The sequence below is a fragment of the Vigna umbellata genome, chromosome 6 (assembly GCF_029865625.1).
Source record: "Vigna umbellata cultivar VRB3 chromosome 6, Vumbellata_1.0, whole genome shotgun sequence".
Classification (NCBI taxonomy): Eukaryota; Viridiplantae; Streptophyta; class Magnoliopsida; order Fabales; family Fabaceae; genus Vigna; species Vigna umbellata.
This window is the reverse complement of record NC_142170.1, coordinates 32,653,177-32,680,690: the sequence shown is the minus strand read 5'-3', so window position 1 is coordinate 32,680,690 and position 27,514 is coordinate 32,653,177. Positions and strand designations below refer to the sequence as shown.

Genomic DNA, 27,514 nt, shown 5'->3' with positions numbered 1-27,514 from the left:
ATAAATGTTTCCTGCTATCATCATGGTCAACATTTAGTTGAGTAGTGTGCATTCAAGTTTGAAATATACATTTATTGATGAATCGAGGATGAATAGGTCAATATCTATCTAGTAAACACTACAAAAATTTAGATTTTTACCGGGGGTTATTTTTTTCATTTTCAGCGATTTTAACCCCCGGAAAGTACGTTACCCGCGGTTAAGAAAACCGCTGGGAAAAGCTGCGTCGCTAAGTAATTACCGGCGGTTTACAAAACCGCCGGAATTAGCGGGGGTTTGGGAAAATCGCCGGAAATAGCGGGAGTTTTGGAAAAACCGCCGGAAATAGTGGGAGTTTTGGAAAAACCGCCGGAATTAGCAGGGTTTTAGGAAAACCGCCGGAATTAGCGGGGGTTTTAGAAAAACCGCCGGAATTAGTGGAGGTTTTACTGGAACCGCCGGAATTATCGGGGGTTTTGCTGAAACTGCCAGAATTAGTGGGGGTTTTTGCTGGAACCGCCAGAAATGTGTACACTTTTTTTTTAGTTTTTTATTGTAAAATGAGATTATAATAAAATTATTTTTATTAACCAAATAGGAATAATATGGACTAAAACTGAATATTATATATAAAATAAATTACATTGTTCAACATATTAATATGTTCATACAACTAATTGTTCATATATTAAAAAGAAAGATATTCAATACTAAATTAACATACTAAAAATATGACTAAGATGTTCATTACATTATTAAAAAAGAAACAATGTCGAATTTTATTCTTCTTCGTTATTTTTATTGTTTGGCATGTTCGCTTGGTCAAATACCTATAATATAACATAATAGTTAGTCAGTAATATATTTAATAAAAACACACTTTGTTATATGTTGTAACATAATATAATAACATATAGTTGAACTCTTCTTTCTATCACTAAAAAGGCAATAATACATACATTTTGAATTAAGAAACATAACATCACCAATAAATGCCGAGGACTGATCCAAGAAAACTAGATCAAATTTATTCTTGAAAGTGAAAAACAAACGCATTTGTAACACAAATATTATTTTTCTATAGACTTACTTTGAAAACAAATCATTGAATATAATTCACTTAACTTCAAATTTAATTATACTAAAAATTAATTTTATAGAATAAAAGAAGTTTAAAATCATGTTTTTATATACTGCCCGAACACAAGTGAGTAATAACAAAATTATAATACTTTGGCAGGGTAAGCAAACAATTCTAAGTTTGCAGTACCTGACCTCAAAGTCCATAAATACTAGTTGGAAAGACCTGCATGTAAAATTGAAACAACATGCATATATATATATATATATATATATATATATATATATATATATATATATATATATATATATATATATATATATATAAAAGTATAAATTTTCTATGGGTTAATTATTGTATCAGACTATTTAGAGATGAGATATTAAATTGATATGTTGCTGTTTCGTGACCTATAGAAACTATTTTCTTACTTTAACCCCATGTTTGGGTAAATGCAGCAATAGCATTGAGTCCTCCAAGTTGGAGACCATGTTGAGCCATTCCCCAAGGAAATATCTCCTGTAAAGATCACTCCCTAATTATCAACAAACTCAAGCTGCATTTTTCCTCTTCACATTATATACCAAGGACACTTAAACCATTAAAAAATTTGGAAGTAAATATACTTGGCCAAGCATTGCTACCTTTGCTTCAATACCCCCAACACCCCATCCAGCAACTCCAAGCCAATCAATCATTGTTGCATGTGAATCAGTCCCAAAAACACTCTCAAGATAAAGCATGCTATAAACAAATGTGCAATCTTTTCTTTGTTTTATGTTATAAGCATGCACCAAAGGTGATAATAAATCAGAATGAAGAACTAAATACATGAAGCTATTTTACATTTTATGGCAATTACATACACATATATTGTATGAAATTATTTGGATCCGACATCAGCTTCCCAATCCACATCATTCTCTATAAATGTGGGGGAAAAACTACTTTGGTGGAGTAGCCCTCAGGAAGACCACTGATGAAGTTATGAGCATTGGCAAGCTTAGTTGCTTCAATCACTTCTGAATCAGAGGCACCTTCTTTTCCATAGAGTATGTTTTCATAAATTGATGTGGCAAAAAGAGTTGGCTCTTGTTGCACAAGACCAATGTGTCTCCTAAGAGATTTCAGATTAAGTTTTGTGATGTCTTTGCTTGTAAAAGTTTAATTTATTCTTGTTAAAAGAATGTTACAGGCAAATAGCGTATGCATGCAAATGGGTCAATGACAAATCCTTAGCATTTAATTGGATAAAGTTCTACGAAAAACTTACCATCAACTAACACCCTTCCGGATACTGGATCACAAAATCTGAGGATAAGGGAAATCACAGAGCTTTTACCAGAACCACTTTGCCCCACTAGAGCAACACTCTTGCCTGCGGGAACTCTTAGGTTGAAATCCTTGAAAATAATCACATCTGGCCTTGAAGGGTAGCTGAAATTGATTCTTTTGTGCTCAATTGTTCCCTCCACTGTTTTCAATTCTTCTCCAACATCTCCTGTTATTCCTGACTTTCTATCCATCACTTCGAAAACTGATGCAACCATTTGGTTCCCTTTCAAAAGGTCTGGGGCAAGGGCCAAAGTCTCCCTCATAGCCAGAGCTGTTACTATTAAAACCATAAATGACTTCATAATTGATTAATTTAAAGCTTGCAAGCTCCTTTTCCATCAAAGTAGATCCATACCTGCAAAAAGTTTACACTCTGAGCACAAATGTAACCAGCATTTGGTAAGACATTAATCCTACAAGTAGCCTAGTTAAGACAGAATAAAGTTAAAACATCTACCACAAGGCAAGACCATAAGATTAGAAAATAAAGAACTGGGAAACGCCATAGAATATGCCAGCAATTTGCCCTCGTTTAAATGATCGTTTAGAGGGATCAAGAAGCTCATTAGCATAAAGGTCAAGGACCTTTTCTTCAGAACAAAATGCAGCCACAGTGCGTATAATTGTGATCCTTGTAGAAAATTACTATTAATTTGGTAAAAATGACCCAAAAAAATGGTACAGGTTAAAAAATTCGACGTCTTATCTCACACCGCTTATCTCTTCCATTTCCTATTATTTATTCCATTCTTCAATCTCTATCGCAGACAAAATCAAAAGTTCTTTCATCAATCTCAAAGCTGTGTCAAATACTTGATCTTATTGTACACATTCATGTATATTTGTCAGACCACATACTCATATAGGTAACAATTTATAAAGTAATTTCAGAACCCTATCCAACTAGCACTCATCAATTCCATTACATAACACTACCCATCCACCTCATCCACCCTGTCTTCTTCCACTTTCCCTAACATTCAATTAATCTAACACTTTTTTCAATCAACCAACAAACATACCAAAATTATGATTTAGAAGTGTTTATTATCTTTTCTTAAACTAATAAATTTATACAGAAAAAACAAACGATCATACCTTGGTGAGAGATGAAAGGTTTAACGGAGAAAATCCACGGATCAAACAGAGAGAATTAGAAGCTGACGTGGAAGTTCAAGACGGACACCTCGCACCCAAGCAGAGGGAGACCAACACGAAGTAGTTGAAAATCCATGAACAATGAAGCTTGTGGTGTAGCGAAATGAAGATTATGGTGTGGACAAGAGGTTTGGGAGAAATGAGGCAGCGGGGAGAGACTAGAGTTTGGAGGAAAAATATTCAGAAAAATTAGACGTAGAAGGAATGAAAGCGCGGGAAAATATTTTGGGATTATTTAAGGAGTACCGGTGTCGGAAATATTTTTTTTATTTTTTTAAAAAATGTTAGCTGCGGTTTCAACACTAAACCGCCAAATTATTTGAGGTTTATAAAACCCCCGAAAAATAACCACTTCTAAAATTAATTATTTTTGTAGTGAAAGCATCCACTCTTTCTTTCCTCCCAGATTACATTATAATTATGGCAATAACAATGAGATAGAGTAACGCATATTCACTAAAACATACCTGCTACCCAAGCTTTGAGGCATTGGCAGAAATTTGGCATATTCATCATAGCTGTATCTCAGTTGTCAATTTGTTCAAGAACCTTAGGTAAGCAATTCTCAAAGGTTTCCAAATTAGAATTGGTCCTAATAAGCCCCAAAATCCTACAAAGAATCCTATACCCATGCTCATGTATAATGCTTCATAGAAATCCGAATCATCTGCATCCTTTTCTGTTGCTGCTTCTGGCTTTGCTGTTGAATAGTCTCCAGGACAACTTTTGTTGAGTTGTTCACCACAAAGATTGATATTTCCTTCAAAACTAGAGGCTTCAAAGGTCTGCAAATGTCTTCCCAATGGAATTCTTCCAGAAAGAGAGTTGTACGACAAGTACAATTTTCCTAAGAAATCAAGTTGAGAAATAGAAGAAGGAATTCTCCCATGCAAATGATTTCTTGACAAGTCAAGAGACTCAAGTGAACTTAAATTTCCAATCTCAGAAGGAATTTCTCCACTCAAATTATTTGATGATAAATTTAAAGAAACCATCCCAACCAAACACACAACCTCTTTTGGTATTTCACCACTTAAATTATTACTTGAGAGATCAATACTCTTAAGATTCATTTGGGGATCTCTGAACACCTGTTCCACACCTTTCCACACCCACGTTATGTCAAGGCTGTAGCCAAAAGACATGAAGGGACCATAGATTGCCCTATAAGTAATATTGTACCCATATATAAGGAGTTCAGTTTCAGTTCTGTTGATGCTCTTTTCAGACATGGCTGTAAAATTCCTTATGCATGTTGGAATTGCTTTTGATAATTTATTCCTGGAGAGATTCAACAATTGAATATGCCTTAAATAACAAAGTTGAATAGGAAAATTTAATGAGAAGTGATTCCCTTTCATGTTCAAGATTCTCAATTGCTGCATACTTTCTCCGATCCATGAAGGTATTCGACCAGACAAATTATTTTCACTCACATCCAGCATAATTAAATTAGTGCAATTCTTCAAACTGGAATGCAGTTCACCTGTTAAATTATTCTTTCGTAAAACCAACGCTTCTAATTTAGCAAGTTTCCCCATGGAGATGGGAATATTCCCAGACAACTTATTCTCGCTCAAATCAAGAAATAGTAATTGGTGTAAAGATTGCCAACAATCAGGAATTTGTGCCGTTATGTGATTGTTTGATAAATCTAAAGTTGCCAAATTCGGAGCAATGATTTGGTTACACAAAAAAGAATGCAAATCAGAAATTGTGTTTTGAGAGAGTAACAGCCCTGAAGCTTGTAGAAAAAATGGTGGAAGTGCTCCCTCAAATTGATTTGAATTCAGAATTATAGATGGTCCATGAGGAAGCTTTAATGGTATATCAGGAATTGCACCATTGAGATTATTGTGAGACATGTTTAACCATCCCAAATTTTGCAATTTGTTCCAAAACCATGCTGGTACAGAATTATTAAGCTCATTATCAGATATATCTAACCACCTTAAGGAATTTTGTGTCTGGAGCCAACCAGGAAAACTCGGACCTAGCTTGCAAGATGCTAAACTCAATCTTGTTGCTTGGAAAGGAGGAACCCAATTAGAGACAAATCTTAGAGACAATGTGTTGTATGATAGGGATAAAGTTTCTAATTTGGAAAAACTAGAAAGATGAGATTCAGTGACATCACCCTCTAAAGAATTTCCCCCCAAGGATAAATCCTCCAACTCGGATAACAATCTAATCCTTTCAGGTATTGTTAGTATTTTGAAGGTTGTGAAAGGAGTAGTTGATGTGGTAGAGAAAATGTAGAGATAGTAGAATGTAGAAGTAGTAGTTGAAAGAAGTGATGTAGTTGTCTTTAGTTGTAATAGATGTTAGCTCATACAAATGGTAGATGTTGGCTTCATACATCAAATGGTAGAGTTCATGGGTATTTATAGACCCATAGATTATTCTAGAACATACTAGCCACAACTTATGTGGAATGTTCTAGATTTTTACCTATGTAGAATATTCTTGATTTTTCTTCCTATCTTAGGTTTTTCTAGAATATTCTAGAACTTGTATTACATTTCAATTCTTCTATTTAAGGAGCTTCTACATTCTTCTAGAATTTGCATTACACTTTAATAAGTATCTTGCCAGTAATTTGGTTATAAGATAAATCCAAAGTCTGAAATACGTGTCTGTTGCACCACGAAGCATTTTGAAAGAAATGAGAAATTTCCCCATTGAACTTGTTATTTCTGATGTATAAGGTCTGCAATCTGCACATGTTCCCAAAGAAAGACGGAATCTTGCCTTGTAGTCTATTTCCAGAGGCATAGAATTGTTCAAGAGAGTTCATTACTTCTCCAAATCCATCTGGAATGGGACCTTCTAGCAGGTTTCCATAAAGTAAAAGGGTTTGAAGATTCGTGGTGTAATTCAGAAGCCAGTAAAACACAGTAGATGATTTCAATAGATTTGAGGAAAGATCAAGTATGACAAGAGAAGATGAAGAATTAATTGAGGAAGCAGAGGAAATAGATTATGGAAGCGTTTTCCAACTAGATATTTTCTTTCTTTTTTAAGATATAGAAGTTTCTTAAATAATTACAGCATATCTCTAATATTGTTTAGGGATGTTGAATGTGTACAGACAGCCCTTGTGTAATGACAAAGCTTCATATATGAAAATTCTGAATGACTTAGCCTAAGTCTTCTACATGGATACATGTCATCAACCTGGGTGAGATAGATACTTATAGGAAGATTGTGGTTTATTACATATCTTTGTAAAGTTAGAATCTATTGTGAGTTGAGTACCCCTAGTTTTTCATATACATATGTAAATACATATAAACATTTTGCCTATAAAAAAAAATACATGCATATAATGTTGAATTTTTCTTCAATTAACAATAAATTTCATTCACTGCGTTAGAAGGAAAATATTCCTTATCAACAAAATCACTTGATGAATATTTTGGACATTTTTTAAGGGAATTTTTCTTCTACATCAAATGAATGGAAAATTTGTGTATGAATTTATATAAAGAATGTCAAATCAAAATATTAATATATTCATGATAGATGCATGTTTGAGGATTAAATGTTCACAGTTTTCTAACTTATAAAATGGATTCAATTAGGACAACCAATACCTTAAGGTAATTGAACCAGTTTCATTTTCTTCTTTGTTTTCTAACATGCTTAAATTTCTAACGCATAAAATGGAATACAATAGTCAATAGTCAATAGCTTATAAAGTCTTTATGGACCACTTTCATTTCTTCTTTTCCAGTGTCTAACATCTGTAATTTTCTAACCCATAAAGTGTCTAGCATACTTAACTTTCCTAACCCATAAAATATTCTGATAGAACAATTGACAGCTTAAGAGTTTTAGACTAGCTACATTTTTCCTCTTTTAAGTATGTGCTAAAATTTCTAACTTATAAAATGGATTCAATTAGGGAAATTAATGAATTGATATTTTCGGACTAATTTCATTTCTCTTTTTCAACCATCATGTACGATAAATAGGTTGTTGCTTTCTCAGGAATATTTTTATTTTTCCTTCTGTGTTATTTGTCAACTGATTTTCTATTTCAGAGCGGACTAAGACTGTCATTATATGTAGATATTTTGAACTAGTTTCATTATGGGCGTGGTTAATTTATTCAAACCTAGGTTTTAAAGTTTTAACTCATTATATCCCATTCATCCAGTCACACATCTTAAAGTTCTAATTCCACGCAACTCATGCTTTGGAATAATATACACATCATGTGAACTAAGTGTAGTTTTCATTCATCTTCATAGTTTTCTACCTTGCAAAGTAAGCTAGAAAAATGAGAAAACAATAACATCCATGTCCACATTGATCAATACATTTGATGGATTTCCTTTATAGGTTTATCATATTAGTTTATACAATTGATATTTTCGTGTATATAGAAACTTAATAAGTTATAGTTTGAAATGCCATGAAGAATGTTTTGTGTATGAAGGAAACATCATATTTAATAGGAGTTCAATACAACGAAAAGAAGGAGAAATAGTTGATTCAATACAAAAACTACTGACATACTTTTAGTACAATAAAAAAACAATTTTTCAATTCACTTGCCTGGAGCCAGTGATCTGAATGCAGCGCTCCTAATTGATTAAGTAGCGTATCACAAACTATTAGACATCGCTCACGTTTTCCTTGCACCAATTGATAGAATTCACGTGTTCTGCAACTTCAACACCGAGTTTGAGCTATTTCACCAACTACATATACTTGGTGGAATGCTTTTAGAAATTTGTTAGAAATAAAGATTCTATTACGAAGATGCCGAATGAAAGTTATAATAATCAAAGGATAAGCACCTAATACAGAATTAGGAAAAAAAGAATTGTTTCTGATAATTTCTATTACATAATTAAGAAAAATAAGAAAAAATAATGTAATGTAAAAACATGGAAAAAATCTGAAAAATGGAGGGGGGTTTGCGTAGAATCCTAAGACTTTTTTCACAACAAATAATAAAAAATAACACAACACAATTTTATACTTTATACTGATTCATCAAAATTTATGAACTATATGTCCTATTTTCTTTCAATATAAAACTTAAAAAGTTTTGCTAGTCAAATAATTAACTACAACGAAAACAATAATTATTCCTGATCATAAACATGTATCCTGAAACAATCATAAGTAATAACTCAAGCTAATTATTATTATTCAACACTCAAATTAGATCAAAGCTAGCATAAAAAGCGTGAATCACGTCATCCACAAAATCCAGTACTTCAAATACATATAAATACCAATTGAACTATACATGTTTAACATATTTCAATTATATATCAACCTAAACAAATTTATGTAAATTAGTACCTGTTACTTTAAAGGTAACATAACAATAAAGAAATATTTAGAATCAAAACCTTTTGCTCCCAAAAGAACACATTTTTCATAGAACTTCCAAAAGTCATTTTAAAATTTTAAACTATATAAATTCAACACCGATATAAAGTTTAAAAAAATTAATTATTTCTGGATTTTATAACAAAATGATCACATTCAAAAGTGAAAACTTTGATTTCCAATTTTATTATTGATAGATTCATTACCCATATAAATATTTATTATTAATAAAAAAACTAATTATCAACATATTTTACCAATAAAATTTATTGGCAAATAAATTATCAAGGCAAATATTAATCTGTATTAAAAATTGACAAAAATATTTGTGAGTATTAAAAATTTTTAAATTGTCGATCAAATCTGTTTTACAGACTATTTTTTTCATTGGTAAATTTCATCAATAATAAGGCAATTTCTTGTTGTGAATATAAGTGACATTGAATCTTAATCACATACCATTCATTTAAATCTCAAGAAAAAATCTCCATCTACATATAATTTAAATTCAAACCTTATCAACATAGAGTCAAACATAAAATGAAACCATGACTAACATTTACACTACATTAATAAATGAGAGAAGAAATGAAAGAAGAAAGATATAACAGTCGCAATGAAAAAAATAAAAAAATAAAAAGGATGAAGATGAAAAAAAAATGATAAAGAATGAAGGAGGAGAAAAATAGGTAAGGAAGAAATAACAACAATCTGTACATTTTACTTTAAGTTTAAAGAAGAAAAAAAGGGGAAAAGAAGAAAATAAATGTATTTTACTAAAATTTAGAAAGAAGAAAAAAAGGCTGCCATTTACAAAGTTTTCAAGAAGAACTTTAAGAAGACGAATAAGTAATCAACTCTTTTATGATATTGACCAATCTCGTCATGAAAATACTGCTTCTAGCCATTTATCTCTTATTGATGATGAGGAACATACAGAGAATAAATTTCGTTCTCTTAGACGATCCACTAGAATAAAAAAAACCCCTCCATATCTAAAAGATTTTTAAATATCTTCTTCTAACATAACCATTTGATAGATTATATCCTGCATATAAAACTTTAATTTCTTCTATAGACAACGTTGTTGATCCAAAGGACTATATGGAAGCTTTACAGCATGAACATTGGTGCTATGAAAGAAGAGAGTGTTGTTCTTGAGGAGAATCATACACATACCATAGCTAACTTGTCTTACTTTTCGGGTTTCGAGATAGCACGAAGCACTGAATGTATCCATTTATCCAGCACAATTATGCTTTGGACCTTTTCAATGAATTTTTTCACCAAAGTTTTCTCTAAGGTGATCCAATTGATGATCCTGCTATTTTTGGAAGATTGATAGGGAGGCTCATCTACTTCACCAACACATGCTCGCGACATCACTTATATCGTTCCTCGCTTGAACAAACTCCCAGTCAAGGTATTGTTCTAAAAGCCACCAGCGGCATCACTTTGAAGGCTTCCATGATTCTGATAGGGCTGGTTGCACGGACTCTCGCAAGTCCACCACTGTATACATTGTTTAGTTGGGTGACATACCAATCACGTACAAATTCAAAAAGAAAACCATTGTCTCAACATAGCTCCTCCGAAGTTGAGTATTGCACTCTCGTTCAAACTATTTATGAAATTCAATGGCTAAATAATCTAATCCATGATATGCATTTCCCATTTTCACAACCTCCTACCATCTTCTACGACGACATCTTTGCAACCAAAATCACTACCAACCAAGACTTCCACGAAAGAACAAAGCATATAAAGAAAGAACAAAGCGTATAGAAATCAACTATCACCCCATTAGGAAAAATGTTTAGCAAGGCCTTGTCCAACTTCTCTCCATTCACTCAGCTATATATAATTCTAAATTCAAATAATTTGAGGGTGCACTTCCGTCATTTTTCCTACAAGCTTCAAGGCTCATACTATATATATGGAAATAAATTTTCAAATTTCTATTCTTTCTTATGTAACCAGATCATTACTCCAAATTGGGCAAAAATTATCAAACTATCAAATAAAGGGAGAAATTCTTGATTATTGACAATCTTTAGACAAATTACTATTTCTTGATTTCAGCAACAATAAGTTGTCTGAGAATAGTCCCATCTCCATGGGAAACCTTGTTAACTTAGAAGCATTGTCTTACGAAAGAATAATTTAACTGCAGCAATGGAGAATCTTGAACAGGAAAGGGAATCATGTAAGAACCTGGAAAATAGAGTTATAAAGTAGATAAGTGGATTAAAATAATGAGACGAGCCTTTTAGTTTTAAAATAATCGTATAATATAGATATACCTTACTAAAGCTCAGTTCATTATCTAAATCACTTCATCTCTCTAAAACCTCCGTTCTCTACTCTTTCTTTGCCTTCTCTCTAGAATTTCTTCTCACTGAGTTGTCGGATTGACGATCAGGAGGTGCCTGATGACAAATTTATGAACACCGAAAACGGCGCCACAAACTTGTTTAACAATCGGCAAGTGTGACCGAATCGTATCAAGTAATAAAACTAGGTAAGACAAGTATCGTTTTCCCAAAGGACTCACGACCTAGTTAGTTATCTGATTTGTTGATTATTTAAGACTTGTGAACAATTGGTTGTAGGTTTTAATGCAAAAGACAGTAATTAAACATGTATGCATGAATGTGATCAATGGCAAAAAGAGTAAAACAAACACGTAATGAATGATATGGATGAGTATGTTGTTGGGGTTATCAATTTCATCTTATCCACTCTCATATACTTTAGGAATTCATCAATCTTTTCATCAATGTTAATGCCACTCTCTAAATCACCTTGTCAAGAAGGTCTATCCTTAATTACGAGTTCATACAATTCCTAGCATTCCTAGTAATTAGTTTTGAAGTGCAGGAGCTTAAAGGCAACCAATATGCTATTGGGAGAAATTCCCCAGATCTAGACTTCCCCGTACGTTCCCATATCGACAAAATCAAGAATCATAGCAATGAATGAGTTAAACAAAGCAAGCATTAAGCAAAGAGGAAAAACTCTAACTAATGATGAAAGAAAGCATGTATCTTAAAGTAAGATGTTAAAACATTAATTCCATATATGAGAGTTTCACAAGAGTACATTGATTCCCCAACAACAATACAATGTTTAGTTCACCATATTCATGGTGAAACTAGATGAATAATAATGAAAGAATGGAAGATAAAACCCTAGAAAGGTGAAAAGGGAGTCTCAGCATCCAAGATCTTCCTTCAAAGGGGTGGAAAAGAGAGTGTTTGTTTCGTCCCAGCCAAAGATACAAACCCTAGGATCACCTAAAGCTTATATACTGTTCGTAATAATACAGAAAATTAGGCCCAAGCCCAAAATAGTGCCGCTCAGCGGTAAGTGAGTTGGTTTCCTCCCCTCAGCGGCCTTTGCACCCCTTAGCGGAGCCAACGTAGGTTTCTGAGTGCCGCTCAACGGTAAACTACCGCTGACCGGTGGTTGCGACTTCTCCTTTTGCACTTTTTAATATCTTTTCTGATTCCATTTTTATCCTTCTTCACTTCTTTTACCAAATTCACCTTAAAACCTACATTAAACACTGAAATCAAGCATAAACCTGTCCAACTCTCTTATTTCTAAAAATATAACCAAAAGCATGATTTCAAGCTAGTTTCTAAGTGTTCAAGCTTGCTTTTAGTATCAAATTTAAGCATGAAAATAACAATTTTTCAACTGTTATCAATGCCCAGACGTTCACGGCGTTGAAGGCTTCGTAGCTGACCGATCAATTTCTCGATTCTAGCGGGTAAGTTGTTCTTCTCTTTTCTCCGCTGTCTTGAACCTAAACCATGCAATATCTGCTGGTTGCATGTGTTTTGTGTGTTCTCTTGTTCATTCTCTGTCCAATTCTAGCTCTAAGAGTTGTTCTTGATCACCAATTGGTGATTTGTAGGGTCCTATTGAGTTTCCTTGCGGTGCAAGGTACTGTAAAGGTAATCCGAAGAATTGGACTGTCAATCTCTGAGGTAAGGGGACTTAGATTTCTAATTGAATTGATGGCTTGATAGGCGTGTGTATTGATTTATGCATATAGTTGTTGTTTGAGCTGAAATGTAGTTTTTGGTGTAAGTGAATTATTTGTGCTTTGAATGTCAAATGATGAAACTGTGAAATGTGATTCGGGGGCTGGTTTAGATGTGAGGTAAATCTGTAATTGAGTAAATTAGAGGTTTGTATTATGTTGTAGTAGATGTTGGATAGAAAGTTACGAAATTGGAAGTGTTTTAGGGTATTCTTGAGGAAGTGAGATGGTGAATTTGGAAATTAGAGGTCAGTGACTCTTTTGGTCTCTTTAGGCATTATAGGTAAGTCATTTGTGACTTGTAGGAGTCTTTTAAATGGTCAGAAACATGTGTAAAGTATTAGATTTTGATTTGGGTCCTTAAGTGGTGAAATTAAGCGTTTTAGAATGGGAATGGGGTCATAATGACTTTAGATTAGTGGTAGGCATGTTTAGACTCACTTAGACAAGTCTAATTAGGTGTGTAATACAATCTAGGAGTGCTAGAAGTTGAGGAAAATAGTTAGAATTGGTATGTTGTGGTTGAGTTGCATAAATCTGCAGAATTTCGTTATGCAGATTATGTAGACTCGTTGTGCGAATAGTTTTGCATAGCGAGTCGCTATGACGAGGTGCTCTCTGCCAAGGGCATTAACACAGTGAGTTGGTGCGATGTGCGGATGAAGTGAGAGGTTTCTCTTTGTTTAGTTTATTCGAATAGCGAATTAGGCGTTGTGCGAATGGTTGAAGTGGGTTGCTCTCTGTCTAGTGATTTGCATGGCGAATCAAGGCGTTATGCACCTGCTAGTGGTCTGAGGTTAATTCTAATTTTATTCGAATAGCGAAAAGGTCAGCATAACGAGTGGTTTGGGAGGGTTGGTCTCTGTTTGGGGTTTGGTACGCGAGAGGTTGAGGTTTGGTACCTCTACGAGTTAATTCGCATAGCGAGACAAATCGCTATGCGAGTGACTCCTAGTTTCGCCTTGCGAATTGGGTGCGCAAAGCGAATGATGGTGAACATATTTCTCTCTTATGGCTATTTTATGGGATGGAATTATATTAAATGTTGATATATCTAGTGAAGTGTGTTTAAGGTGTATGGTAGTATATAAATATGTATGATTATGATTGAAATTACAAGTAAAAGTATGTGATTCAAGGGGATGATTGTAAGATTAGTATAGAATCTCTTGGTGAGATTCCAGGTTGTTTAGAGTAATTGTAGGGAGCTCAGTCTTGAGGATTTTCCTAAAACTCCAATGGTCTTTCATTCTCAAGTAGAGAAGATTGAACCATGTGGTAAGGAGTAGCAGGAGGTCTTAGTCTTGAGGGCTTCTAGTATGCCTCAAGGCCCGGAACAGATTAACCTCATGAGGGTGGCAGGATGAAACCCTTTGGCAATGGCTTTGCAAAGCAGTAGAGGCCACCACGAGTGCATAACCTGCCATAGCTCAACAATTATTCTATGTCCGAATGAGTCAAGTTTAGAAGTTAACATGTTAAGATGTGTGATCAGTATGATGTGTTTGATTGAGCTCTACATGTCTTGTGTTATTATAATTATATGATCTTTGTTTACCTAGCTCACCCTTACTCTTGTGTTTGTATGTTGTACGTGTGATGTTTTCCTTTTTCAATGATCATCCATTTGGATGTGAGCAGAGGTGGATGAGGTTCCTCTAGAGAAGGCACTGGAGGACGATGACGCTGTTGTCTAGTATTTAGATTCTATCTTTTAGTTGCCTGTTATCTTTTTGAAATACTCTTTTGTAGATAAAATTTTAAATTTTATAGCCATTTTGGATGACTATAAGATTAACTCCTTATCTGCAAGTGTTTAAACTGTTCTATCATATTATGATGTTGACTACTATTTATATAGTTTTTACTATATATTTTGGGTTGTTACAAATAACTTCTTTCAAAATTTTCCAATTCAACTTTGTTATTTAAGGCATATTTAATTGTTGAAAAACTCCAGGAATAAATTATCAAAAGCAATTCCAATCATGCTTAAAGAATTTTAATATCATGTCTGAAAAAGATCAACAGAAACTCAGGACCTTATATATTGGTACAATGCTACTATTATAAAAATCTACATTCGCTCGGTGAATTTTGACTAAAGGCTTGACATAACATGTGTGTGGAAAGGTGTGGAACAAGTGTTCATAGATCCCCAATTGAACCTTATAAGATTATTGATCTCTCGACACATGAAATACCAGAAGAGGTTGTGTATGAGTTGGGAGGGTTTCTTTAAATTTATCAAGAAACAATTCGAGTAGAGAAATTCCGTCTGAGATTGAAAATTTAAGCTCACTTGAATCTCTTGACTTGTCCAGAAATATGGGAGAATTCCTTCTTCTCTTTCTCAACTTGATTTCTTAGCAAAAAATATCTTTCCGGAAGAATTCCATTTAATTTAGAAAACTTTTTGAAACCTTTGAAAACTCAAGTTTTGTAGGAAATATTGATCCCTGTGGTGAACAAATAAACAAAAGTTGTCTTGGAGACCATACACTAGCAAAGCCAGAAGAAGCAGTAGAAGAGGACAGATGATTATGTTTTTTTTTTTAAAAAAAAAAAACTTGTATTAAAAGTTAATATAATTATTATATTTAAATGAATAATTTATTTATATAATTATGTTTAAATATTATAATTATATATAATTATAAATATAATATTTAAATAAAAATTTTGATAATATAAAAAAATAATTAATTAATTATAATTAGACTTGTGAATATTAAAATTTATAATAATAACTAAATTGATGTATATTCATAAATTTATGTAATATTGTTTGTAATTTTGAAATAAATGGCTAAATATAATAAATATTTATTTTCATTAGAAATTAAACACTTTTGAAATATAGTAATTATTATATGTTAGGTATATTATTCCTGGTTATTTGATTAAAATTTATAATTAAATTTTGTTGATTTTTTTATTCTTTTCGTTGTTTTAATTGTTCGTTTTCTTTTCAATTATATTATTCTTTTATTGTTTGTTGTGTTTACTTGTGTCAGGTTGAAAAAGTAGCTATATTTGTTCGTTTTGGATTTGTATATAATATTGATATGCCTAATTAACTTATAATTATTGTCATAATTTTACTGTAAGGTAGGAGGAGAAAAAGAATGAATGTTTGTTGTTAAAAATTATTGCCATAGTTTATTGTAAATAAAAAAGGAATAAAAATAAAAAATAAAAACAATCATAATTATTAATAAGAATGAACGTTTATTGTTAAAAGCTTGTTTTATATTTTCCTTATGAGAAAATTTGCTTCATGTAAATAGCAACATATATTTTACATTCATTATTTATTTCTTTATGAAATCTTGATTCTTGACTAGACAATGACCTGTGCATCCCCAATTTATAAATTAATGTATTTTCAAGCTTAAATGCACACCACTCGACATGAGCTTGAGATTAGTGAAATCTTAATCACGACCTAATCTCAGCCCAATATCTTTAATTACCAATTACCTTAATCTTTGTAGGGAAACTTGATTATTGATTTAGATCAGATGTCCGACCTTTTATCACCCGGAATCACTTGTTGATTCTGCCATGTTCAATGTTTAGTCGTGTCCTACTCTCCAAGGTCGTCCGTCTGATTTTGTTATGGAACGATTGTATGGTCGTTTGGGTCATACGGTACACAGGCCCCCCAAGAAGCCCTAGGCAATGTAGTTGGCCTAGGATTTATGATGCGGCTAGGTCCGGTTTGTGAGACGTCAAGTGAGGCCCGATCGATGCATCCTTTCTTTCTCGAAAATGTGGTTTTGGCAGGAAAACACGTGACACAAGCTCGTGCATTGTTCTCCTCGGGTAGTGGTAACATCGTGCGATCTGGACCATTGATCGTGGCTAATTTCAACGGTGACAATGGCATGGCGTTTTCAAAAATTTCTATAAATAGGAGGAGGGTAACAATGGCGTGGCATAACATTGTATTTTTGTCCATGGTTAGTAGTGGAATCAGTTGAAAAATTTGCATTGGAGTAGGTTGAGGTTGTTCAAGGAGGAGTAGGAGGATCGAAACTGCAGAGCAAAGAAAATATTAGAGCTTTCACTGGTGCAGTCAAGAGAAACGACAATGGTTATTTTCGCCTATAGGCAGCGGTTCCGCAACCGAGATATATACTGGCAAGGTAAAAAGTCTACCCCTTTTTGCCTCAGTTCTGAATCGAGGCAAAAAGGTGTATGTTTTTGCCTTGGTTCAAATGCAACCGAGGCAGTAAAGGGTGTTCCTTTATTACTCTTTTTTTTTAGCAAGACTTTTAGCCTCAATTGCTGGTGACCGAGGTAGTAGAGGGGTCTTGCCTCGGTTTGTAGTTTAATCGAGGTAGTAGAAGGATTTATTTATTTTATTTTTCCTCAACCTTTCTGCAACAGAGGTTGCAACAAAGGGTGTTTAAGACCTAATTAATCACAAAAATTATAACATTTTTGTATCCAAACAAATCATTAAAATAATTTATTATTAGGCACTTAGACAAAAGAATAATGATTACTCTGACAAGGATTTATTATTATGAGCCACTTAACAATATCTTCTTTAAGTTTTTTCTTAGTTTTTAATAGACAGAGATAAGATATTCTTCTGACATGAATTATTTCCTAGTAAGCAGTCATTTGGGCAAAACTCCAAAGCATTGAAACCAAAAATTGTAAACAAGAAATGATGAGCTATTTTTGAAGTATACCAATTTCATTCACAAAAATATACAAGTGTGACATTGCCTTCAACCTTTGAGCATTTGCTCTCTCACACACACATAATTTACATTCAACGCTATGTAAGGTCCAGATGAATTTATGTGGTTGATTCTTAATAAACTCCTCTTTTTCTCACTAAAAATATTCCATTCAGAACTTATATATAATGTTAACTATAAGTTTGTTTCCTAAACCACCTGAGATAAAAATTTGACGTCAAGAGTGTTCCATGAAATCCTATCTCTGTATGCTTCGTTTCCATTACCTCATTACAAAGTTCTTCTGCAAAATACGAATATGACAGTGTTTATACGTTAAGAACCCAAAATCACTAATAACAAAAAATACATGATGACAAAACGAAAGAAAAAGATGAAATTATCATCGAAAGATGTAGGAAAATACAGTAGCAAGCACACTACTGTCCAAGAGCAAGGCTCCTAAAGAGAAAATGCATCCTCTCCCGTAACAAACTTGATCCTCTCTACTATGGTCCCTTCTAGCTACTTCCACTATTTTTCATTCACTCTCTTCCAGCTCAACATTTCCCCCCATTCCCTTCCTAATCTTTCTTCTGCGTACTTTCCAAACCCAAGGCCCGATAGCTAACTTTTGGTCCAAATTTCTCCCGCATTCCTCCAACCTATTCGAGACTATAATAAGAGTATATGAAAGTAACAGATAATCAAGTACAAGTATCAAATAAAATACCTGCAATATCTCGATTTTCATGGATCTGAGAGTCCCTCACAATAATCTGATCTGAGGGTACCTCTTTAGCTTTTGTAAGAATCAAAGGCTTTTGGGTTTTGATGCAATGAGCATTGCGGAGGTTGTCATCACCAACTCTGAGATGCTAATAGGAACCCAATCCCAACGCAGATGCAACCAAGCTCTCAAAGAAACCCAAATGTAGATAAAATAAATCCCATACCCAAATTCAAAAAATGGAAAATATCACCTTCTTAAATCGCAAAAATATAACAAGATCAGAACTCTTGATGGCATACCCCTTGCCATGACCTAGCACATTCATGAAGTATTGGAGGCATCTATGGAAGATGGGCCTAGACTCTTTCTCTTGGGCCATCTTAAGTCATCATGAAAATTTATAAGAGTAAGAATAATTTTGGGCCTTGTATTTTGGGCCAAGTAGTCTAGATTTTATTTGGGCTTTGTATTTTTGGCCAAGTAGTCTAGATTTTATTTGGGCTTTGTATTAGAGACCTAGTAGTGTAGGACTTCAATTAAGCCTTGTATTTTGGACCAAGTAGAATAGTATTTTGACCAAACAAGTCAACAAAGGGTGTGTTGACCAAGGGGTCAACATTTTGGCTAAGCTTGTAGAACAAGGGAGAAGAATTTCGTTTTAGACATGTGGAAGCTTCCCATTGGAGAGTTTTCCTCCTAGTTAGTGGCCATGTGTCACTCTAGGAATGAAGAGTTTTTCCATAGGTAGTGGCCACATGTCACTCTCTCATTTGAGAGGATTTTTGCCACTTGTCTCCCTCCTATTTGAGAGGATTTTTGCCACTTGTCTCCATCATGTAATCACCTTGGAATATATAGTAAAGTTATGCTGTCATTTTGTGCACACAACCTCTTCTAAGGTCACCCTAGGCTAGAGCAACCCAAGTGGCCTCCTCTAGCCACCTTCCTCCAAGAGTTGACCCAACTTCTCTTAGAGAACCCTAAACAATTCATCCTTCACCATTCAACACACCAAAACTGTGAGCCTTCTATCTTCATCCACCACCATTCCGCAAATTATCATCAAAACCATGAGCATCTTGAGTACATGGCTTGGTTGCTTCTAAATTTGGCTTGTCCTAGCTAGAACATTGCCATCAACTCTAATTTCATTCTTTTTCAATTTCGGATACACAACATTCCTAATTAAGAACGCAAGAACAGGACCCCAACGTCCCAAATCGAAACCCTATAATGCAATGCACCGCCACTAAACTCTGACAGACCGAGACATTCTCCGCCGCAGAGATGCCAGTGAACGAATCCACGCGTCACGGAGATGGGTCGCGCCATAATTTCGAACTCAATTTCCCTCCTTGCGAGCAAGAACCAGAACTGAGAACGATTTGGGGAAGAAGGGAGGCTCCTTCAAGGCAAAACCAGAACAGAGAGAAGAAAAGATGAAGGTTTATGCCTTCCCTTCTTGTGAAGTTGGGACAAAGAAGAGAAAAGAAAGAAGCTAGAGTTTGAACCCTCGTAGAAACGCCATCGCTGAAGAACACCCTCGTCGCGACCTCGTCTTGCCTCGCCGTGCTCGCCGCCAACATTGAGTCTACCGCGGTGAAGAAAAAGTGCAGAAGCTTCTGGATTTCACATGATCAAGAGAAAAAAAAATGAAGGATACCTAAGGCTCGCAAGGAAGGATACCTAAGGCCAAGGGTTTTCAAAAATAAAACTGATTAGGGTAAATTACCCCTTTCGAACATAACCTTTCGGACAAATAGATAATATTGGAAACAAAATGAAAGTTTTGGATGTTAATATTCAATAGTAAAATAGATTATCGAGCGTGTTCCAACTAGATATTTTCTTTCTTTTTTAGATATAGAAGTTTCTTAAATAATTACAGCATATCTCTAATATTGTTTAGGGATGTTGAATGTGTACAGACAATCCTTGTGTAATCACAAAGCTTCATATATGCAAATTCTGAACGACTTAGCCTAAGTCTTCTACATGGATACATGTCACCAACCTGGGTGAGATAGACACTTATAGGAAGATTGTGGTCTATTACATATCTTTGTAAAGTTAGAATCTATTGTGTTGAGTACTCCTAGTGTTTCATATGCATATGTAAATATATATAAATATTTTTCCTATAAAAAAATACATGGATATAATATCGAATTTTTCTTCAATTAACAATAATTCATTCACTCCGTTATTGAAGGAAAATATTCATTATCAACAAAATCACTTAATGAATATTTTGGACATTTTTTAAAGGAATTTCTCTTCTAAATCAAATGAATGAAAAATTTGTATATGAATTTATATAAATAATGTCAAATCAAAAGATTAATATATTCAATAGTAGATGTATATTTGAGGATTAAATGTTCACAGTTTTCTAACTTATAAAATGGATTCGATAAGGAAAACCAATACCTTAATTGGACCGGTTTCATTTTCTTCTTTGTTTTCTAACATGCTTAATTTTCTAACGCATAAGATGAATTCAAATATATAGGACAAATCAATAGTTTAAAACGATTTTGGAAGGAATTAGAATAAAACGATTTTGGACCAATTTCGTTTTCTTCACTTCGAGTGTTTATACTTTTTTTAACACGTTAAATGAATTGCAATACAATAGTCAATAGCTTATAAGGTCTTTATGGACCACTTTCATTCTTCTTTTCCAATGTCTAACATATGCAATTTTCTAACCCATAAAATAAACTCAAACAGGACAACCAAGAGGCTTTTGGACCATTTTCATTCTTTTAAAGTGTCGCATACTTAACTTTCCTAACCCCGTTAGTACAAAACAGTGTATAACGTCACACATTCAGCTATCAACCACACTGAATAACCAACGTTAAAAATGATCAATGACATTTTTGTAAATAAATGTAATTATTAGACATTGCTTAGCACTGTGATTCGAAGTCAATTTGTTATAAAAGGTCGAATATTGAGAAGTCCAACGTCCTATTGGCTAAATTTTGTAAAAATGTTTGGCACGAAGATGAAAATGTACTTACTTATTACGTCGAATGTCCTAAAATTAGACGTCAAAATGTTATAAAATGTCGAATTCCCTAGAGTTAAACGTTAAAAGGTTAGTGAATTCAATAAAAATTTGAGCAAGAGGTTAAAAATTCATTCACTTTATCTTAGCGTGAGACTCTCTTCTCTACTCAAATTTTTCTCGAATGAAGTTTGACGACCACCAAATGTAATATTTTTTTTCATTTGATACAAATGCATATTGATTAACTACTTTAGGTATGATTTTCGTTTATTTTGACTGATTGTTTTTGTGTTCTTCTTCTTTATATGTGCATTCTGTTTTCTCTCTCATTGGTGGCAACATTTTATTCCGACGAACCCACCTTTTGAAGATTAGCTTTCGTTTTCGTTTTGAAGAACTTGTTTGTTGAACTTGTTTGTTGTTGTTGTTATTTGTTGTTGATACTACATTACACATTATACATCTAAGGTTTAGAGTAGAACTGAGAGTATATTGAAAACAACTCCAAATGACCTAAAAATTTGTCATAGTTTTTGTCCTTTTACATTTGTTGGTTTTCTCCTTTTCAAAAATGACCTAAAAATTTGTTATAGTTTTTGTCTTTTTACATTTGTTGTTTTTTTTGTTTTTCAGGTAGAGTTGTAAAAAATGATCATAAAGGATCAAAATTAATTAAAAAAAGAAAAAAATTTATTAATGTCACACGTTAGCAAATTTGACGTTCAACATAAAGCAATATGAACATTGAATTATTCAATGTCCAACATCAATTAACGTAACGTTGAATATTTTAAATTCGACTTCAATTTAACATCTTCCGATATGATGTCGGTTTCAGATTTGACGGGAAAGGTCAAAAAACACCGACGTTATACGATTCTTTTGTACTAGTGCCCATAAAATACTATGAGAGAACCATAGCTCTAGAGTTTTAGACTAGCTACATTTTTCCTCTTTTAAATATGTGATAAATTTTCTAACTTATAAAATGGATTCAATTGGGGAAATTAATGAATTGATATTTTGGGACTAATTTCCTTTTTCTCTTTTCCAACCATCATGTACGATAAATAGGTTGTTGCTTTCTTAGGAATACTTTTATTTTTCCTTCAGTGTTATTTGTGAACTGATTTTCTATTTCAGAGCGGACTAAGACTGTCATTATATTTAGATATTTTGAACTAGTTTCATTATGGGCGTGGTTAATTTCTACAAACCTAGGTTTTAAAGTTTTAACTCATTATAACCCATTCATCCAGTCACACATCTTAAAGTTCTAATTCCACCCAACTCATGCTTTGAAATAATATACACATGATGTGAACTAAGTGTAGTTTTCATTCATCTTCATATATAGTTTTCTACCTTGCAAAGTAAGCTAGAAAAATGAGAAAACAATAACATCCATGTCCACATTGATCAATACATTTGATGGATTTCCTTTATATGTTTGTCATATTAGTTTATACAATTAATGATTTTCGTGTATATAGAAACTTAATAAGTTATAGTTTGAAATGTCATGAAGAATGTTTTGTGTATGAAGGAAACACATCATAATTAATAGGAGTTAAATACAAAATTAGAGTTTTACATTCATTATTTGACACTCTTTATTTTCTTTCTACTATTTTTTTGTCATAAAAATACAAAATTTCAATCTTTTATCATCATTTTACTCTTTTGATTTTACTCTTTTGATACGTGTTAAATGAATATAAAAGTTTGTCATCCTATCATTACATTACATCTTCCATTCACCTTATTGTGCATTTCATACCATATCTCCACAACATGGAAAAAATATAAAACATCTTAAACTGTTTTTCTTTTATCTTTCACTTTATTTTGGTATTGTCAATCATTGGTTAGTTTCAATTTACAAATAATCTTTAGTTCTCAATTATAAATTTTGATATTATAAAAACATTAAATTGTTTGAAATAATTTTATATTATAACTTAAATTATTTATTTTAAATCTATACAAGTAAAATTATTTATTTATAAGAACTACTATTTTATAGATTCAATATTTCATTAATAATTGATAAAATATTATAAAGTATCGGACATGGACAGCGTCAAACATGGACAACATAGACGCATGATCCAAATTAATCAAGTATATAATACATAAGGCATACATTACAATTTAAGTTTAATTAATAAAAACAGCTATCATGTATCTAATGTTTGCCAAAGAACGATGGAACTCTTGTATGCTAAAATAACAACAAATAATTTCCATATCTATGAATTCTGTGTTTTTTTATATATTTATATTTAGTATTATTAAATGAGGGAAAAACCAACCAGCCGACCAATTGTCAACATAAATGTTGCCAAATAGTTTTTTGAACTTTGCAAGTTAGTAATTGTGTTTCTGAATTATTTATTCCTTTTATTTCAATTTACTTTTTGTGCAATTTGAATGTTTCATTCTTTTTCCTTTTCTCGTAAAGTGTTTAATTTGCTAATAGTAAAATAGATTTGAATAGTAGAATCCTCAAGTTCTTTGGACCAATTTCGTCTTCTTCGTTTCAAGTGTCTAAGATATATGCTTAATTTTTCTAACCCATAGAATGGATTCAAATATGACAATAATGGTTTAAGGACTTCCTGGGCTAGTCTCATTTTCATCTTTTGAAAATGTCTAGCATGCTTATCTTTTCTAACACTTCAAATGGATTTATATACAACAATTAGTCGTTTAAGGTCTTTTTTTTGGACTAGTTCAATGTTTTCTCTTTTCGGTGTGTTTCAAATTTATAAGCTATTGATAAGGAAATCAATAACTTGAGATTTTTGGACCAATCTTATTTTTTATCATATAATTAATTTTTAACCAACAAAAAAAAGAGTAAGAACAATCAACATCTTGTTTTTTCTCAAGACAAGTTTTATTTTTCCTTTGCGTTATTGGTGCACTAATTTTCTAACTCGGTGGGCCTAATGGTAAGAATTTTCTGAATTAGTTTCAATTTTCCTCATTATGTGATTATTCGTGTGGTTAATTTTCCTATCCTTAGATTGGAAATGAGAAGATAACAATGATCTCACACCATACAAATTCAATCATCTTCCTCGTTCCGGAGAAAACCAAATTAAAAAAAAATAAAATTAGGCATATCATAGAGTTTTGGAAACACGCAACTGGTCCTTACAATTATGAATATAAATGAATCATAGTTTGTTTCTCTCAATATACTACTCTTGTTTACTCTTCCCTCAGTTCAGATTATTTGATATCAGAAAAACTACAATGACTGCTTATTTTCTCAAAACAGTTTACGTTCTTCTTCTTCTTTCTTTGCTTGCCTCAGGAATTATTGCCACATTGAAAAACTCAAGCGAAAGTAGTGAAGCAAAGTGCATAGAGAGGGAGAGAGAAGCACTCCTCAGCTTCAAAGAAGGCCTCATAGATGACTTTGGCATGCTCTCCACTTGGACCAACCATCTCAATAATACAGACTGCTGCAAATGGAAACGCATTCAATGCAACAATCAAACTGGTCATGTGCAACTACTTGATCTTCATGGAAACTACCACTATAGACCGTATTTGAGAGGTACAATCAATGTCACTTCATTGATTCACTTGCCATTTATTCAACACATGGATCTTAGCCATAATTGTTTTGAACTGAGTTACATTCCCGAGTTCATGGTCTCTTTCACCAACTTAAGACATCTTGATGTCTCCCATTCTTATTTTGCGGGTACAATTCCTTCTACACTTGGAAATCTCTTACAACTACGTTATTTAGATCTTGGGGAAAATGTTTGGGGAGAAATTCCAATTCAGATTGGGAATCTGAAACACTTACAGTATCTCGATCTTGGACTATTTTATCTTTCAGGAAAAATCCCATCTCAAATTGGCAATCTCAGAACGTTACAATATCTCAGTCTTGGATGTAACACTCCTCTATATACAACCAAAACGTCAAAATATATTTCAAATTCCCTTTCTGGAGAAATCCCTTTCCGAGCAGGGAATCTTCCATTGTTGCATACTCTCCGACTAGTTGGCAATTTTGATATAAAACCTAAGGATGCAAAATGGTTGTCTACTCTCCATTCTTTAACCATTCTTGAGCTGAGTTCATTGCATAATGTTAGTTTCTCTCACCAGTGGCTATTGCAAAGTATTAATAAGCTCATTCCAAACTTGGGCGAGTTGAGGCTGAATAATTATGATCTTTTGGATAATGATATTCAATCTTTGTTTCATTCCCATTCTTCAAACAATTCCATTTCCCTTACCATCCTAGATCTCTCTTCTAATTCGTTGACATCATCAACATTTCAATTCTTGTTTAACTTTAGCCTTCATCTTAAAGAACTTCATCTTTCTCACAATAATATAGCTTTGCCACCTTCTTTATGCCCAAATTTTCCATCTCTTAAGATCCTCGACCTCTCTAATAATAATCTAACATCATCAATGTTTCTAGGGAATTTTAATATAAGCTCTAAACTGCAAGAGCTTTATCTACGAAACTGCAGTCTTATAGACAGAAGTTTCCTTGTTTCAACTACTTCCACAATGAATGTTTTGTCCTCGCTTCAAATCCTTGATCTGAGTCATAACTTGTTAAAATCATCTCCTATGTTCTACTGGCTTATTAAAGTGTAATGCAAATTCTAGAAGAATGTAGAAGCTCCTTAGATAGAAGAATTGACATGTAATACAAGTTCTAGAATATTGTAGAAAAGTCAAAGATAGGAAGAAAAAATCAAGAATATTCTATATAGGTAAAAATCTAGAACATTCCACATAAGTTGTGGCTAGTATGTTCTAGAATAATCTATGGGTCTATAAATACCCATGAACTCTACCATTTGCAATAAGAAGCCAACATCTACCATTTGTATGAACCAACATCTACTACAACTAAAGACAACTACAACACTTCTTCCAACTACTACTTCTACATTCAACTATCTCTACATTTTCTCTATCCCATCAACTACTCCTTTCACAACCTTAAAATACTAACAGTGGTACCAGAGCTACGTTCGGTCATCTACTGGGCGTAGATAAAATTTTCAACTACCTCAAACAAAACTATAACTCATTCTACTACTCCCAAATATATTCTCAACAATGGCTACTACTAATCAAACATCATCAATTCCAGTACCTATTTTCAAAGGAGAAAGTTATGATTTTTGGAGTGTCAAAATGAAGACATTCTTCCGCTCTCAAGATTTATGGGATATCATAGAAGAGGGATTCACTATTCCAGAAGACACCTCTACTCTTACTGCAGCTCAAAAGAAGGAGTTGAAAGAAAATAAGCAGAAGGATTCAAGGGCTTTATTTGTTCTTCAACAAGCAGTTGATGACACAATTTTTCCAAGGCTAATTGGTGCCACAAGTGCAAAACAAGCTTGGAACACAATACAAGAGGAGTTTCAAGGAAGTGACAAGGTACGCAATATTAAACTTCATTCTCTAAGACGAGAGTTTGAATTATTAAGAATGAAAGAATCTGAGACCATTAAAGACTACTATTCTAGAATAAAAGAAATAGTTAGTCAGATGAGAGCCTATGGGGAAAATATTCTTGACAAAAAGATCGTTGAGAAAATTTTAATTTCTATTCCCCAAAAGTATGATGCAATCGCAACCGCGATTGAACAAACAAAAGATTTGGCTACATTGTCAATCACACAACTAATGGGCTCTCTTGAAGCTTATGAACAAAGATTGAAAAGGCATGAAGAAGACTCGGTTGAAAATGCCTTTCAATCAAAACTAAAATTACGGTCTCAGAATAAAGAATATGAAGGAGATAAAAGTAGAGAAGAAATTTCTAGAAATAAAGAAAATCCTAGAAGCTTCTCTATGACTCGTCAAGAAAAATATCCTCCATGTGGCATATGTAAAAAGACAAGTCACTTGGAAAAAGATTGTTGGCATCATGGAAAACCTCAATGCCACTATTGCAAGAAATTTGGTCACATAGAAAAGTATTGTCGTAACAAAAATAAGCATCAAGCAAACTTTGCGGAAGAAGATAATCAAGAGAAACTCTTATTCTACGCCAATCAAGAATCTCCTAGTAGAGAAGGAAGTTGGTACTTGGATAGTGGATGCA

General features: G+C 33.2%; 2 protein-coding genes and 1 pseudogene across 2 annotated transcripts; 1 reads left to right on the top strand and 2 right to left on the bottom strand.

The window, feature by feature from the left end:
• Positions 1 to 1,984: 1,984 nt before the first annotated feature.
• On the bottom strand, positions 1,985 to 4,043 carry LOC148197261 (ABC transporter B family member 10-like; annotated as a pseudogene).
• Positions 4,044 to 4,052: 9 nt separating this feature from the next.
• Positions 4,053 to 6,350, bottom strand: LOC148197260 (receptor-like protein EIX2). The gene is made up of 2 exons (XM_088093651.1): positions 6,127 to 6,350; positions 4,053 to 5,746 (listed from the first exon to the last, which is right to left on the bottom strand). The coding sequence occupies exons 1-2, from the start codon at positions 6,348 to 6,350 to the stop codon at positions 4,066 to 4,068; spliced, it is 1,905 nt and encodes a 634-aa protein (XP_087949777.1). The 3' UTR covers positions 4,053 to 4,065.
• Positions 6,351 to 24,522: 18,172 nt separating this feature from the next.
• LOC148197259 (uncharacterized) lies at positions 24,523 to 26,046 on the top strand. Its single transcript, XM_088093650.1, has one exon. It carries the CDS (start codon positions 24,586 to 24,588, stop codon positions 26,044 to 26,046), a length of 1,461 nt encoding a protein of 486 aa, XP_087949776.1. The 5' UTR covers positions 24,523 to 24,585.
• The last annotated feature ends 1,468 nt before the right edge of the window (positions 26,047 to 27,514 follow it).